This window comes from Quercus robur, chromosome 4, assembly GCF_932294415.1.
Source record: "Quercus robur chromosome 4, dhQueRobu3.1, whole genome shotgun sequence".
NCBI lineage: Eukaryota > Viridiplantae > Streptophyta > Magnoliopsida > Fagales > Fagaceae > Quercus > Quercus robur.
In genome coordinates, this window is record NC_065537.1 from 83,293,836 (window position 1) to 83,311,409 (window position 17,574).

The 17,574-nt window shown below is 34.7% G+C and overlaps 1 protein-coding gene across 3 annotated transcripts in view; it reads right to left on the bottom strand.

Moving 5' to 3' along the window:
* LOC126724015 (receptor-like protein 15) overlaps nucleotides 1-17,574 on the bottom strand; it is an 81,486-nt gene that overhangs the window by 5,567 nt on the left and 58,345 nt on the right. The window contains exons 1-4 of one of the 3 annotated variants that reach the window (XM_050428064.1): nucleotides 1,789-2,251; nucleotides 1,439-1,594; nucleotides 772-843; nucleotides 531-677 (exon numbers count right to left, since the gene is read on the bottom strand). In XM_050428064.1, coding sequence (XP_050284021.1) covers nucleotides 531-677; nucleotides 772-843; nucleotides 1,439-1,594; nucleotides 1,789-2,155 — 742 coding nt within the window. In that variant the 5' untranslated portion in view covers nucleotides 2,156-2,251. Of the gene's footprint in view, nucleotides 1-530; nucleotides 678-771; nucleotides 1,595-1,788; nucleotides 2,252-17,574 lie in introns of those variants that run through there. The other 2 variants (XM_050428063.1, XM_050428065.1) reach the window with 2 other exon arrangements.

Here is a 17,574-nt window from a genome sequence, read left to right on the forward strand (position 1 = left end):
TATTTCATTAAAAATCATCTACAGAATAACAATTCCTATGAATATGAAGTAACACTAGGTACCAAGTGGGGTCTATTACGCCTGTGAGGAGGTTGCACCATGACCATGTTATAGGGTGTGTTCCCCTATTACAATTGTAAACTAGCATTAACAAATGAGAATGGTCTTAAAATATGTGCAAATAATGATTGAATTAGAAGCTTTTTATTGGCGGGAATGCAAATAGTTATTGAGAATATTAAAGGAATTGGAAAACAAGTTCGACCAAAATAAAGCATGATGGTAAGGGGGAAAATAAAAAGTGTGAGTTAGCTCTCTGTATTTGACTTCCCTATAACCAAAAAAAAAAAAAAAAAAAGGAAAAGAAAAGAAAAAGCTCAGTTTCATTTATTTTCACAGAAAAAATGAACAATATTTAATAATAAAAAAATGTTTTATTATAGCTTCTGGTTTTCTGAGATTATGTCAGTAATGACGAAAAAGAAAAATGCAAAACAACACCACCGTAAAATGTCCATGGTACAATTTACCTTCAGTTGTAAACGATCCTTCCAAATTGTTTCCTCTCATTCTTAAGATCTTCAATGATGTGAAGGTGCTCAATGACTTGAAAATTCGTGCATTAACTTTGTTCCAACCCAACTCTAGGACTTGCAGCTTAGGTAAGTTGTTTGAACCTATAGGCAAAGTAAAATAGATAATTTGACATACCATATAAAAGAAGGAATTGATTTGAATTCATGAACATATATTTTTAAAAACAATCGTTACCTTTTGTTGTTGTTGTCACGAAGTCATCGATCTCATTGTCATCCAAGTAGAGCTCCTCCAAGTTGCTAAATGCTTTGAAGTTTGAATTCCACATATATATATATATATATAAATCATAATATTCATCAATTGATTTTGACTGGATTATTTTAAGGTTACATTTGCATTTGATAATTTAAAATTATTATTATTTTTTATTAATTAAAATTATTGATGATCTAAAATAATAATTGATTTTTTTTTTTAATTGTTGTTCGACATAAACTATAACGACACAAGATGAATTTGATTTTTGAGAGTTTTTCTCTAGCATAAGTGCATTAACACTAGTGTAATTAATTTGAAATCACATTTCACCCAAATTATTTCAAATCCACAAATTGATAAGGCTTTAAATTTGTTCACGATTTTATTAATTTAGAAATATTTGTACTTCTCATAATTTATTCCAATTGCTTAAACTAAAACTGAAATCATAATGATTCTCTTCGGTAATTTAATTTAAAAGAGCCAAGAAAAAAAAGTGAGATTTTAGTTGCATAAATCTCAATAACTAAGAGCAGAAATTCTCAAAATACAAAAAAGAAGCAAAAGTTTACACCCTCAAGCGTGAGGCACTCTTTCAGTTGCTTTGCAACTTGATGTGAATTTTAGCCGTGAGACTTACCTGGGATGTGGAATGATCCATTCAATTTATTATAACTCAAATCTGGTATCTTCAGCGAAGAAATTCCACTGAGCGATGACAGGATGTTGTTGTTGAAATTGTTATTAGCCAAGTAAAGCATCTCCAGCTTGCGCAATGCTGAGAATCTTTCAAAACCTACAATTTAGTAGAAGCTTCAGTTTCCATGTCCACAACTATATATTCCCACAACCTATTTATAGCATAAAGTGAATCCTAAGCCACAACTAATTTCTCATTTTTTGAAAATTCAAAAAGAAAAATATAAGGCAGAAGTAAAACATAATTTCGACAAACACTACCAATTGACTTTGCTGAAGACATGAACATACCTTCATTTGGGACCCATCTATTAATCTGATTGCCAACCAAATAGAGGTATTGGAGCTCTTCAAAGGGAAGAAACAAAGAGGCATTTAAACACCAATCTTCCCTACTCCAATAGATCGTATAATTAAGATCAAGTTGGATTACACGCCCCGTAGTGTTGTCGCACTTCACTCTCTCCCAATCACAGCAATCACTATTTTTGTTGGTTGAGTTCCAAGTTCGCAAATAATCTATATCAGCTGTGAAGTTCATGGAAGCTTTGAGTTGCAAGAGAGCTGCTCTCTCATGCTCCCAGCAACCAAAGCACCCATTCATACCTAATTGAACCAAAATTAACACTACCCACCACCAAAAACGTCCCAACTCCATTGCTTTTTTCTTTTTCTGATTTTCTATGACAGTAAGACTGACAAAGTTTTTGTCCAACTCTCTCACTTATGATTCCAACTGATCTTGCGATGAAATAGGCCACCGGCATCCCACATATATACTGTTATCAAACAGTCCACATCATCATCACAATATATCCAATAAATGCTTACCAAAAAAAAAATCTAATAAATGCAAAGCGTGTTTTTTTCTTTCGCTTTACAGTTGGCAGGCACTAAACAAGAAGACTAGAAGACCAAAAGTCAATGTTTACTACAGTGTTTTTTTCTTTCTTCCTAGATAATGTTTACTTGTTTGGTGATTACTAACCTATATCCAGTCTTGGCAAACGGGTCGGATTGAGTCGACCACCTATTATTTGACATGATTAATAAATATATATATATATATATATATATATATATATATATATATATATTTGACACTTTTTTTTTAGAATGATATATATTTTTGCTGAATTAGAATGATTTTTATTTGAAACTTGGTAAGTCATCCAACAAATAATTACCCAAAAAGTAAAAGACTAATCTTTTAACCATCAAACTTGGAATGGAAAATGCACAATTCTTTAACAAATTCCAACACTTGGGTTCTAACCACCATAAAAATTCAAATAAACCAATTTAAAGGTATATATTTAAAATTTACACAATTCAAATTCAAATTTCACTAATGATATTATAACCATAAAATAACACACACACAATATTATAAATTGATGTCATGGACCATTTCAAGTTATCACTTATCAACCTTCCTAGATGTGCCTATTCCAGTTGCATGTAAGATAAAATAAAGTTATATTATTAATTACCTTGAGAGATAATTAAATTAAAAATAAAACATAACATATTAGGTAAATTAGAATAAGTAAATATTTAATATGAATTGCACTCAATCTACTCAAGGTTAGTAGCAAATCTAGCATTGAAAGTCTTTATACTTGCAAATTACAACTCAAGTTGTCGAGTAGTTTTGCTAGTCACTTCATCTATAATACAAAATTTTGATATAACTTAAGTATACCATGAAAGTAAATCAATAATAAAGATTTAACATTTTATAACTATCAATTAAATTACTTTCAAATTCATATAAACAACTTTTTGTGCACAACAAAACTTGCACATTCTTAGGCAAAATCATAAACTATTGACCATAATGCAGAATCATAAACTACTAACCTTAGGGTTGTTCCAAAACAGGCAGGACCTTATTCTGACATTTAAACTAAAAGTTATTAAGAAAAAACAAATATTACTATAAATAGCAAAACCACTATTTTTGGGGCCTTAATGAAGTAATTCAACTAAAAGTTGTCGACATTCATTTCATGATTCTGAATCAGAACGTTGTTTTCCTTCAACCTACCAAATTTCATGCAATTTTGACACTGTCACCCCGATGGCCTCTATTAGCACCCCCCCATTTGATCTTGCATTATGACTTCCTGTGCTCCTGCTGCTCTAGGAAGGTAGATGCTGTCTGTTCTACATCAGCTTTCCTGGAAAGTGTTTCATAGTAAATGCTAGTCTATATAACTAGTATTATGAATTTTGCAGCTAGACCACGAGAGTTGAAGATTTTAACATACATTGTATCCTTACACCCACCACCATGGAATTTTTTTTTCAACTAAACTAAAAGGTGGGAAAAAATTATTCATTTTCATTTAGAAAAGAAAAAAAAAAAAAAAAAGAAAAGAAAAGAAGAGAAGAAGAAGACAGGATATGTGCTTTCACCAAAGAGGTGAAAATGCTTTGAGTATTGTAAAAAGATATAAGGATGTATCTCCAATGTGAAAAAAATAAAAAAAATATTGGCACAATGGGCCATGCTGGCCCTTGGGCAAGGCCACTTAAGCCATTGCCTCGGGTGTCAAAAATTTTAAATTAATAACTATTTTTTATAATTAAAAAAAAATTGAATAACTAAGGACCCATTTGGTATATGGGTTTAAAAACATATTTTCAGTTTTTAAACAATATTACACATATTTTCATACACTTTTTCACCCCATGTATTTTCAAAAAATACAAACAACGTAACCAAATGGCCCCTAAACTTCTTAGAAAGTGTTTCATGGGAATAATAAAAACCCAACTCAGTTGAAATCCTAAACTTCTTGGAAAGTGTTTCATGGTGAATACTAGTCTATATCACAAGTATTATGAACTTTACATTATTTGAGATAACATAGAACGTAATAGTTGAAGACTTCACATCCAGTGATATCTTTCCACCCACCCCTTGAGAGTTTTTATTTTTTATCTTTCTTTCAACCAAAATAAAATAAAATGGTAAAAAAAAATTCCTTATCAATGAAGAAAAAAATTACCATATGAAACAATCTCATGGATCATTCCTCTCATGTTTGATGGTCCCTACACACCTGAAGATTCACATGCTGTAAGAGGGATGCACCATGAGATAATCTCATAAGAAAATTTTCCTATAGATAGAGGTCCTTACATTGTGCATCTCTCTTAAAAAGAAAATAACCACCATGAGACAATCTCATAAGATAATTTTCCTATAGATAGAGGTCACACATTGTGCATCTATCTCAAAAGGAAAATAACCCTAGATTTTCAACTTTTAAAATTACTAGCAAATGTGGCTTTAGTTTCTTCCTGCAAGAACCTCTAAAACAAATTGTTTTTTAAATGATGAAACCTCTTCATATTTGCTAAATTGGATTATTCTAAATTTATTACTATGAATGTGAATGTGACTTTTGCTAATGGTTTGAATTAGTGCCACAAATGTGACTGTTGCTATTGGTTGGAATGAAAAGTTGCCAGTTCAACTTAAGTCATATTTTGGAATGAGGTAGCTTGGAACTTAAGTCATACTACTTGAATTATGTGTTTTGCATTATTTGAGAAGACCTAGACACAACAAAAGAACAAAGACTTGGAATCAATTGTACTTTCTCAACTTCTATTCAGAGTTTAGTGCCTTGTTGAAAAGGGTTTCATAGTGAACAATAGTTCATAATATTATGAGTTTTGCATTATTTGTGAAGATTCACTTAAGAAGAGGCAAGAAACTTTGGTTTCAATTGTGCTTTCATGGAAAATGTTTCGTAGTAATGACTAGGTCATGTTATGAGCTTTGCATTATTTGAGAATACCTAAACTCAAGAAGGTGCCAAAGACTTTTGTGTCAACGGTTTGGAGAGAGAGAGAGAGAGAGAGAGAGAGAGAGAGAGAGAGAGAGAGTTAAAAAAAATTGTTTGTAGGTGGTTGAGATATGATTAGAAAAAAATTTACATTCGGTTTGGTAATTAATTAAATTATATATATATATATATATATATATAGTGGTAAAACAGTACGTTAATATTGACCAATATCAAAATATACCATTCTTTTAGTTAAATTGAAATAGCTCCCGGTACAAAATTGTCTACCTTAATTATAACGTATTAAGAAACAATGATGTTTTGTGTCTTTTGTCTTCGTTGATAGATGATTTCATTTTAAATTATTAATGTATTAACTATTAAGAAAAAATAATTTTGGTGTTTGCCTTGATTAATAGTTTGTTAATATGTTTATTTGAAGTTTATTTTTATTATTTTTTATTTTTACTTAAACTCCCACTATAGTTTAAAATTCTGGTCTGTCCGCGCGTTAGTTCTTCGTGGTGATCACCATTGACTTACTTCTGTCATTTGTTTTTCTCACGCCAATGACTTTGCAATTAGAAGACTCTCAACAAGAAGCCAAAGACTTTTTTTTTTTGAGAAAGTGAAGCCAAAGACTTTATTGGTGTATCCAATACTTTCTTCATAGATAATGTTTATTGATGACTAACCTATGCCATTGGTATTATGAGCATAGCATTATTTGATAATACCTAAAATCAAGAAGAGGCTAGAGATTTAGGCATAAATGGTCCTAATAATAATGCAAAGCGCGTTTCTCTTAAAGCTATTCCAATGACAGTTTCGAACAATTTTTCATCTCCTATTATTTCAAGGAAAATATCAAATACGTAAGTCCTTGATGAGATGATATTCCAGCATTTCAAGGACTCTAGGCATTCTCCTTTTTCCTCTCTATCTCTTAATTGATTACCCTCTTGTTTGTTTTTTTGTAAGATAGTCTTCATTCAACAGCCAAAAAAGTTACATCCACCATTAGTAATATACGAATTTTGCATTATTTAGGAAGACTTAAACAGCTAAACTTAACGAAGACGCCAAGGACTTGGGGTCAATGGTGCTTTCCTTGCACCTTATATTGTGCTCTCTTTGATAATACTTGCATTATTGGAGAAGACCTAGCTAGACTACTATAGTCGAAGACTTCGTGTCTTTCCAGTTTCTACCGAAAAAAGAAAAGAAAAATTCATTAAAATTGATTTCTAAAAATAACGTAAGAGGAAAAAAAAGCTATTGACTTGAACAAAAGTATGGTATTTGATCTTAACTAATTATGTGACACTTGGACAAACAATAATATCATAATTTTGGATAATTCATTGAAATTGAGAATTTTAAAAAATAAAAAAGTAAGCAAATTATAGACAACTTATGATATAAAGATCGAAATCTAATGTATTGAAAATAACAATTAAATCCTTAGGTAAAAGTAAAGCTTAAAACACAACAAACGAGCAAGAGACTGGATAGTTTGGTATGTCATTCAATTTGTTCATCGCCAGGGGAATGTACATTTGAGGGAGTATATATGCATCATAATAGAGGTACAATATAGAGTGTAATTGTTGAGCTTTACATGGGGAAGGTGAATTCTCTCTCTATCTTTGCACGAATCACATATCAAATTACCAACAGCAATTAAACCAAAAATGTGAAACACAATCTTCGTCCACTAGAATTACACGAAGAAAAATTCAAAATTTTCAGTCATAAAGATCAATTAAAAAAATTCAACTTCGGAATAAAAATCCAAGAAGATGAAACACGTGAATATGAAATCATCAAAATGCAGGCAAGAAACACGTGGCTATGTCAGTATATATTTCAACGACTCTAATCATTCTCCTTTTCCTCTCTATCTCTTAATTAATTACCCTCTTGTTTCTTTTTTGGAAAGTTAGTCTTCATTCAACAGGCAAAAAAGTTGCATCGACCACTAGTAATATACGAAATTTGCATTATTTAGGAAGACCTAAACAGCTAAACTTAACAAAGACGCCAAGAACTTATATAGTTCTTTCTTGGATAATCCTTTCATTATTGGGGAAGAGCTAGCTAGACTACAATAGTCGAAGACTTCGTGTCTTTCCAGTTTCTACCAACCATCATGTTTGGATTGTTCTTTTCTAGGGTTTTGTGTTCATGAGTTTGTTAAGAAACAAAACAATTTGATGTAGCACTTCTCCCAAAAAAAAAAAAAAAAAAGCAATACACAAAAAAATTAACGACATTTTTCATAATAGTTTAGTTAACAAAGTTTTACTAGTTCTCATTTAAATTCACCACTAACATCACTCTTTTACTTACCACTATCAATCCATATTTAGTGCCAAAATTTTCTTGTAATTAAAATTTCAATTGCTTTGGAATTTGTATTTTGTGGGTTACTTATAAGTGGGAGGAAAAAAAAAAAGATACAACTTGATAACTTACTACAAGCTCAAACTCCAATTTGGGCTGGAATTGACCGAAATAGATTAAAATGACCCATAATTTTATTCAAAGGAGAAAGGGGGTTTCTTGTTCCAGTTTGCATTCCGGAAAGGTATTAACAACATTGGTAGGAACCCAATTGACTACCTGACTCGTCATTTGTGAATGAATCTGACTCCAAAGCAACGTGAATTGAAAGAGCATGCCAAAGAAGAGCAAACAGAATATGATAAGCCTATCATTGAGGCAGAGAACATTTAAAATCTTGCATCCAGATATCCAAGTTGTTATTGTAAATATTGTTTATTATTCTTTACTACTGGAATTGATGTATGCATGTTAATTGTAAAGTCAGTCTATCATTTTATAGTATCACATCTTTTTGATTTTAGAAATGATGAACAAGAAATTTATCATTTTGCTTTATTGTTTATTATTCTTCGTTGTTTCTAGGTTAAAATTAACAAAAACAAAAAATAGCAGGTAACTTGGATGATATAAATGAAAAAAGTATTGCCTGCCAAATGCAAATAGCTTCGGTCTAAACCGCATGGATGGATTATCCTCAAATGTGAATGAAAAACATTCTTAAATAAACCGAATGGACCAATTCAAAGTAGGCTGAAATGGACTATAGGGACTGAACTGGACTGAGTTAGATTGTTATGGACTGTTAGAAATTGGGCTGGTTTTGATCCAACCCATAAACCATGGCCCATGGATCGTCCACATGGATTATCTGATAAATAAGTTTAAATTTAAACTAACTGATATTTGTATGAGTTATCAATATCAGTAGTGGGGTAATTTAAACTTAATAGATATTGATATGGGTTATCAATATCAGTGGTGGAGCAATTTGAAACTTAAAAGATGAGATCTTTTAGGGATCACATAGAAATTAGGAGAGACTCTAGTAGCCTTTCCTGCGACTTGGAGGTGTTCCACAAAGGAGATCGTGAGGAGTTCGTAAAGCAAGCGAAGAAGAAGATCCGGCAATTTGGTGATCTGTTCCACCAAAGGTATGTGTCTGCATGACCTCTAGTAAAATATATATTTGTTCAACATTGGTATTAGAGCCATTTTATACTTGTTTTCACTCTTGAATGATGCCATGATCTCTGAAATATATAATCCCATATGCATGCTAAAATTAAAAGTTTAAGTAATTTTTTAATTTTTCAGATCTGTAATTTTTTTAGGCATGTTATGGCCTGTAGAGAAAGAAATAAAAGCTGTAATTTTTTTTTGATTGTTTACATGTAATCTGAAATTTACAGGCTTATTTTGACCCATTAAATCTTGTTTAATGTCAAATATTTTTTAATGATTTGAAAGTACATTCCATAAGCTTTAAAACGATAGTTTACATGCTTAATTTAGACTTTAAATGAGAAAGTTATGGTCTTTTAAAGATTATGGTTGTATTTGATAAAATCTGAAAATTTGATGTCTAACGTGGAAGAGGATGAACAATAAAGTGAAAATTGTTTTGTAATAGTGTACCGTGCGGGCTCCACCAACCACTAATTGTTTGAGTGGTTATCTAATATAATAATAATAAAATATTAGAGCCCCACGTTGATGTTAGTGTGTTAGGGTGTGTTTGGATAGAACTTATTTTGCTGAAACTGAAAACTGAAAACTGAAAACACTGTAGCAAAATAATTTTTAAATATGTGAATAGTGCTATGGGACCCATTTTTAATGAAAAAATTGATAAAAAATGAAATTTGTGGGTCCGTGAACAGTGCATATGTGCACTGTTCACGGCAGACAGTCCACTTTTCGTGAAAAAAAAAAAAAAGAAAAAAAAAGAAGGAAAACGCAGCAAACGCAAGTTCAGTTGAATCCAAACATACACTTAGTTACACTAGAAGTCTATAACACTATCCTCGTTTCAGTTACACACAAATATAAGAGCCCCACGTTAGTGTATTAGTTACACTTTGATAAGGACTCTCTTTTTCTTTTTTTTTCTTTTTTGGTCGGGAGCACTAAAATCCTCCCTGACTAGATCAATAGCTTGGGTTACTCGGTGCGAGTGGTCATCATTCCCAGCAAGCATGATTTGAAATTGTTTTCCAATAGACGTTGTTTAAACTAACAATTTTTGGTTAAAAGAGAACCAATTGAGGCCCCAGAAAATCCCAAGCTAAACAATAGAAGCACATTGCACTTAAAACATTACCTGGTGTGACATATATATAATATACATAATCGTTGTGGCAACTTTTTTTTAACTGTGATGTTAAAATAGAATTGTGATAACATGAGAAAATTGTGAAATTAGTTTTCTAATTTTCTGTATAATTATGCATGATTTTAATCTTGGAATTAATTTATGATGTCTTTTTAAAATATTGTGATATGATTGAATTGATATTATATGAATGCATTATGTGATGAATATGTATCCAAAGGGTTTATGAAACTCTTTGGCTCATCTCTATAGGTAAAGATTGTATAGGTAATTTATGCAACATGTATATTTTTATTTATTGTTATTATGGATGGGTAAGACAATTTTGAAATTATTTGGTAACGTGGCATCCCCAATTTTTTTTTTTAATTACAAATAGAATCTTTGTAATAGGATACTTGAATATGTAATTTTTTGGGCCAATGTTTTTTGGCAATTTTTTTGGGCCATTGTTTTTGGCAATGTAATTTAAGGCTATGTAATTTAATTTTGGAAGCCATGTAAGGGGATGTGTTTCACGGTTACCTATAATTTTCAAATTTTGTCTTAGTATGTTGTATGAAATTACCAATAGGGCTTATTGTGGAGCCCATGCACAATGTGTTGTGCACAAAAATGTATGGACACATGTTATATGTATGATTTAATATGTGTATGGTGTGATGTTTTATTCTTCACAAAATTTTATTTAAAAATCAATTAGATGTGTTATTCCAATTTACATAGTGAGAGATGATTATGAGCTTAGCGAAATTTTCGATCTTACTATGTAGAAAGGATATCATAGTCTAGTTGGATTTTTTGGAAATAAAATCTAAAAATGTATGTGCTAAAAATGTATGTGCTAATGGCCACTAAGAATGTAGTTGCTGATCTAACTAAGGGTGAGAAACTAGATGGAACCAACTATGATATGTGGTATAGAAAAATTCAATATCTGCTTAATGAACAAGAGGTCCTTGAAACCCTAACCAATGTGATGACGCAACCTGAAAATGGGAATACTGCCCAACATAGCCGTGACTTAGAGGCCTATGAGTCTTGGGTTAAGAAAGATCGTTGTGCATGCTTCACTATGCTGAGTAGCATGCACAATGATCTTATTGTGGAGTTTGAGAACTACCCAAATGCCCAAGAGATGTGGAACCAGCTTAAGATTGCCTTTGAAGGGACTTTAGCAACTAGGTTGCGAGCTTTTACTTTGAAGTTTGAGCAATATGTTATGGATTCAAAACATAGCATAGCTGAACATCTAAGGACAATGTCAGCATTGATCCGTGACCTAAAGGCTGCTGGTAATAATCTCTCTAATGAACAACAGGTCACAACGGTGATACGTTCACTGCCTGAACCTACTTGGGGGCAAATGAAGCTTGTTTTGACACATAGTGAGAATATCAAGACTTTTGCTGATATTTCTCGTCATCTCGAGCTTAAGCCAGAGCGCATGGGGGCGCACCAAAACACCCTCCTTGTTGCCTAATCTGGGCAGCGGAAGGCATTCAGGCCTAAACGCAAAGGACAAGGGAGGAATGCCAAAGGAGCTGGTAACCTTGGGCCTAAAGAAGGCAAGATAGCAAAGCACCAAAAGGGCAAGCGTGCTAAGAAGGACAAGGCAAAGATCAAGTGCTACAACTGTGGTAAGAAGGGTCACTTCGCTCGTGAGTGCACTGAGCCAAAGAAGATATCCATTCTTAACAACTCTGCTATTACTTATGTTTGTACACTTGTTTTTGTTGCTCATACTATTCCTGGGTGGATTGTAGATTCAGGAGCAACCAAACATATAGCCAGAGATAGAGTTGGGTGTGTGGATTACAAAAAGATACCAACTGGCACACAGTACATTATTTTGGGTAACGGAGCTCAAGAAGAAGTCATAGGAGTTGGAACCTACCAACTCAAATTGCGTCTGGGACGTACGTTACTTCTTCATGATGTGCTTTATGCACCTAGTGTCCAATGTAATCTATTTTCAGTACTTACTATGCTAAGACTTGGATTTATCTAGTAATTTCTTTATGTTGGATTTAGATCATTCCCCTTTTTCTTTCATTGCTCATAATGATGATATTTCTGATTCTGTAATGTGGCATGCTAGACTTGGACACATAGGAAAAGATAGATTGGCTAGACTAGCTAGAGAAGGCCTATTGGGGTCTATCACTAATGTAAGCCTACCTATGTGTGAACCTTGTCTAGCTGGAAAGGCCTGTAGGAAGCCTTTTGGTAAGGCTCCAAGGGCAACTCATCCTTTGGAATTAGTCCATTCAGACATATGTGGACCTATGAATGTTAAGGCACGCCATGGTGCCTCTTATTTTCTCACATTTATAGATGACTATTCATGTTTTAGTTATGTCTATCTAATTTCCCATCGCTTTGAAACATTAGATTGTTTTAAGCGCTTTGTGGCGGAGGTTGAGAATCAGAAAGAAAGGAACCTAAAGGTTTTTCGAACTGATAGGGGTTGTGAATATTTGTCTAAACAGTTTCAGGAACTGTGTGAGGAAAAAGGGATACGTAGGTAATTGACGATTCCTGGTACTCCACAACAAAATGGTGCTGCAGAGAGAAGGAATCGTACTCTATTAGAGATGGTTAGATCGATGATGGTGTAAGCCAACCTTCCAATTTCGTTTTGGGGGGATGCATTGATGACTGCTGCCTACATCCTTAATCGTGTGCCTTTTAAGTCAGTTCCCACAACACCATATGAGTTATGGACTGGTTCAAAACCCAATTTGGTGTACTTGCGGCCTTGGGGTTGTGCAGGTTTTGTTAACAGTACTTCCCATAAGTATGGGAAATTGGGCCCTAGAGCAAGTAAGAAAATCTTTATAAGATATTCAGAAAGCTCAAAGGGGTATGTAATGTATGGTGAACATTCTGATGGTGGAATGATTGAGATAGAGTCTCGTGATGTCGACTTCATTGAAGATGATTTTCCAAGCATCAGTGAAGCAAAACAAGATCTTCAGCTTTTGAGCTGCAAGAACTTGAAGGTGTCATACCATCTTTGAAAGTTCAAAAACGTGTACAAAACACTTTTGAACGTTTAGACCCCCAAAATACAACTTAACCAACTCAAGCAATATGTCAAACAACTAGTGTGCGGAAACTTAACACATGCTATAATATGAAATTGGTTAAACAACTATCTAAGCCATAACAAAATAAAACCACAGCAGATAATGTAAAGGCAGAGATAGAGAGGAAGGAAGATGTAAACACACAGACAACACGCGATGTGTTATCGAAGAGGAAACCAAAGTCCTCGGCGAAAAACCTCTCCGCCGCCCTCCAAGCGGTAATCAATCCACTAGAAAATACAGTTGGGATACAAGGACAGCAATAGACCCTCCAAGCCTAATCTACCCAGTGCACCTAAGCCCTTCAAGCTTCTTGCTCCAACGAGGTTGCGCCGAACCTTTTTCTTTTCTAGCTTCCCGAATTCCGCTACTAGACCGTAGCATCAACCAATGAAGATTGGCTCCTTCCTAACTGCTTCCCAGAACTCCAAACGACTGTCTCACAGAGATGATGATGGTGAGAACCAGGTTTGGTATAATGCCTCTCAAGGTTTTGACAATGGAGAGGAAGAGAGTAAGGGAATTTGAAGAGACTCTAAGGTATAGATTGTGGGTGAAACAATCTGGTTTTTCTTTAGGGTTTCTCTCTCAAAATTCTCTCTGGAAGCTCTCTTTCAATCGTGGGTTAAAGGGGTATTTATACTGGAGTGGAGAGGAATGTGAAACGTCAGGTTTTGGTAAAACAGGGGTGGCTCGTGGCTTGACCTCGCGGCTTGACCAAGTCGCGAGATCCAGTCGCGAGTTAACCGTATGGCCAGTTGTCCTGTTTTGTCCTGTAGTGCTCCAGCTAGCATGACTGTTCATCTTCCAGCATGCTTGGCACGTGTGCAGCTTCTGGCGGCTTGCAGCTGCGAGTCCACCCGCGAGTCCCAGCCGCGACACTCTGTTTTCTTGCACACTCTTGAGCAATCTTTACTCTATCTCACTCACTACCCTTACAACAAACCCACCTAAATACAGGGTTACTAAATGCTGAATTACAAGCAAATTTGGCACGGAATAAAGCCAATTAGATGGTTGAATAAATTCAACCTTACAATCTCCCCCTTTGGCTATTCCGTGACAAAACCCTAAAACAGACTCTAGACTTAACATGTGAGTTGGGAACAGTTGAACAAAACTCACTCACACCTAACTCTAGAAGCTGTGAAGCACTTGAATCATATGAACATAATACTCCTGAAACACAACAATACACCATGATCATTGTAAGCAGAAAATTATAAATGCATATGAAACAGGCAATATGAGATCAAGCAAAGATGGAGTTAATAAACAAACCATGGCTTGATCAACCAAGTGAACACCACAAGGTAGTGATCACAGTGCTCATTCACACTTGGAATGAACACAAGGACATACAAGTTAACAAGCACAAGGCAAGACACTTGTATGCTCAACACTCAACCAATGCATAGCACACAAGGCATATGCATCTAGGAACAATCCTACAAGGGCACAAGAGTGACAGTACATAAACCAAAATGCAGAACATTTAGATTAAAGTACTGATTTCAACATAGCATAAAGGCTGCACTTAAGCAAGGTACATACCATAAAGCCTACAAACTATGTATAAAACATTAACCCTAAAAGCTTACAAAAGCACATGGGTACAAACACACAATATCCTGAATAACATCAACAAAATATATTAAAGTTTAAACCAAGAGTATAAGGTTAGAGTTAGAAACAGCTATACACCAAAACACAGTGTATCAAAACCATAAAAACACTAAAATACCCAAATCATAAACATATATAAACACATTACTCCCCCTCAACTAATTACTCCCCCTTAAGAGCTGCTTTTCTACTTCTCAATCATCAATGAACTTCTCCCCCTTTTTGACAGGAATGGCCAAAGGGTCACTGGTCATGCTGAGTTGTGAAGCTGTCAAGTTTAGCAGCCAAGACATCAATCTGGTCTTGCATGGCTCTCATCCTGTCAGAGTGCTCAGTTTGGACTGCCCTGATCCCATCAAGCCTTTCCAGAATGATCTGGAAAGCATCTGGAGGTGTGTCTGCAGAAGTTGAAGCTCTGTGTCTTTTGCCACTCCTCCTAGGTGTTGAGGTTGATGCAAGCCCTGCTGCCTCTGCTTCAGTCTCCATTGGGACAGCCTCTCCTTCATCACCTTCATCTTCTTCTCCTGGAAGCCTAACACTTATCCTTTTGCAGGTAAGCTTGTTGATTGCAGAGGGTGTGGACATGAGATTGATGTCTTGAGGGATTGGAACACCCTTACTTCTAAAAATCCTCATTAGCAAACTGGGAAAAATCAATTTAGGCCTAGAGGTTGTTCTAGTCTCATCCACAATGGTGTCATAAATGTGGGAACTTATGTCTATGAAGTTCTTTTCTTTGAGATCCATCAGAAAGACTGCTCTAGCACAATTGATTGTAGTCAATTTCTTAATGGGATAGAGGTTAAACATCATGATTATTGTAAGGCACCTCATGTCCACTGGAAAGGCAGTGGTATTCAAACATTTCCCTTCTCTCTGCCCACCTATCCTTTGTTGAATTGTTTCAATAGAAACACTCCAATCCTTGTAATTGATAAATTCTTCATCATCTAATCCTTCAAGCCCTAATGCATCATCTATGACATGAGCATCCAAGACAAATTCTTTACCCCTCACCCAGCAACTTAATTCATTATCCTTTATCACAGCATTTGAGTAAAATTCCCTAATTAAGGGTTCACACACAACAGGGAAACCACCCAGAAGCTTTTCCCATCCTCTTCCTTCAAAACAGCTGGGAATAAATGTTTGCCTTAAGTCCTCCAAATCTACAAATCTCTCTTGAATGATTCCTGCATTCAAGAAGTTATCCTTGTATCTCTCAAAGTGGTGAACTGATCTAAACAGTTTAGAATCCATCTTTAATCTTTTGTCAGCCTTCTTTGCAGTAGATTTCTTCTTCTGAGGTAAGGGAGCCATCTGTGAACAATCAGAAAAGGCCACAACAACATAGAGCAATGTATGTGCATAACCAGTCAGTACCATGTAATTAACAAAGAGATATCAACCATACAAATGAACTTTAAAAACTTAAACAACAAGCTACTTAGTTCAAACACATGGATAAACCAAGCCTAGGATAGGAAACACATGAACAACATGGTGAAACTATCCTAAAGGCAGATAAATGGCATTGAGATAGATAATGGAAAAATGATATGACACACAAACAGTATATTGAGCCTAACAGAAGCTTCCCACAGATTAACACATTAAAACATGCAAATTTAGCACAGTAAAACTCACAACCTCAAAAAGAACCAATAGAAACAACTCAACAGCTCAAAGTTCAGATTGAAATAAAAGAAACACTTAGCTAAGCACAAGATGAAGAGCAATAAGAATATGACTATCATTAACACAAACTATAGCAACAACATCCACAAGCTAAGCAAGAACAAGGAGCAGAAACCGAAACAAAAACCCATTTCAAAAAACACAATCATATGCGAAAAATCAAAGGGTAAAAGCACAAAATCAAGTAGAAAAGAGTGTAAAACAGAAAACCCATACCTGTAACTTGACGATTTTGAGCTACAAGAGTGCAACACTAGAGATTGGAAAAGGGAGCACGGAGTGTTTGGGAGGGAGAGAGTTTAGAGAGAAGATGAACAGTCACAAAAATTCGAGGGAAAAACTGAAAAAGTTTAAAAACTGCTCCTGTTTCTGCAAAACACGCGATTTTCGCGACTTGATTAAGTCGCCACATAGTCGCCAGCTCAAGCCGCCAAAGCACTCAAGAACAAAATTTTGAAAAATTTTTCTAAGTGTTTTTCGCGACTGGAAGGTCTACCCGCGAGTGAGTCGCGAGCTGAGCCGCGAAAATCTCTGAGTGAACCTCGCGACTGGGCCTTCCACTCGCGAACAAGTCGCCAAAAATGACCAGCGAAGATGCGACTGAGGCTCGCGACTTGACATACCCGCGACTGAGCCGCCAAAACAGGGCAAAACAGTATTTTTGAAATTTTCAGATTTTTCAAACAAAATACTTTCCAAAAACACCTAAAACACTCAAAAATCTTTTTGTGCTTGAATTAACAAATATTGAGCATGTGAAAACGCATTTTATCAAGTACAATCACACAAATGAATATGGCATTTATTGAACATAAACTTGTGTGTTGTGTGTGGATATCAACAATGAGATAGTCCTTTGTCTAATGTGAAGCTTCAATGATCAATTCAACCAAGGCATACACAATTAGCACTAGATCATGTGACCAATCTCAATTATAGAAATATGTATATATGACCTCCCACACATCTTGATAACATAACTTGGAGCTTTTCATTTGACTCCACTTTCAATCATAACAACTGATCTTTTTTATCTTTTGAGGCAATCATCTCTCATTGTGAGAGGGATATGTAACATTTCTCTTTGAAGAACAGGCCTTTGGCCTTTTTGAATGAACATTCACTTTTAATATACGGTCGCTTACCCTTTTTCCTAGTCAAATACTAGAATGTG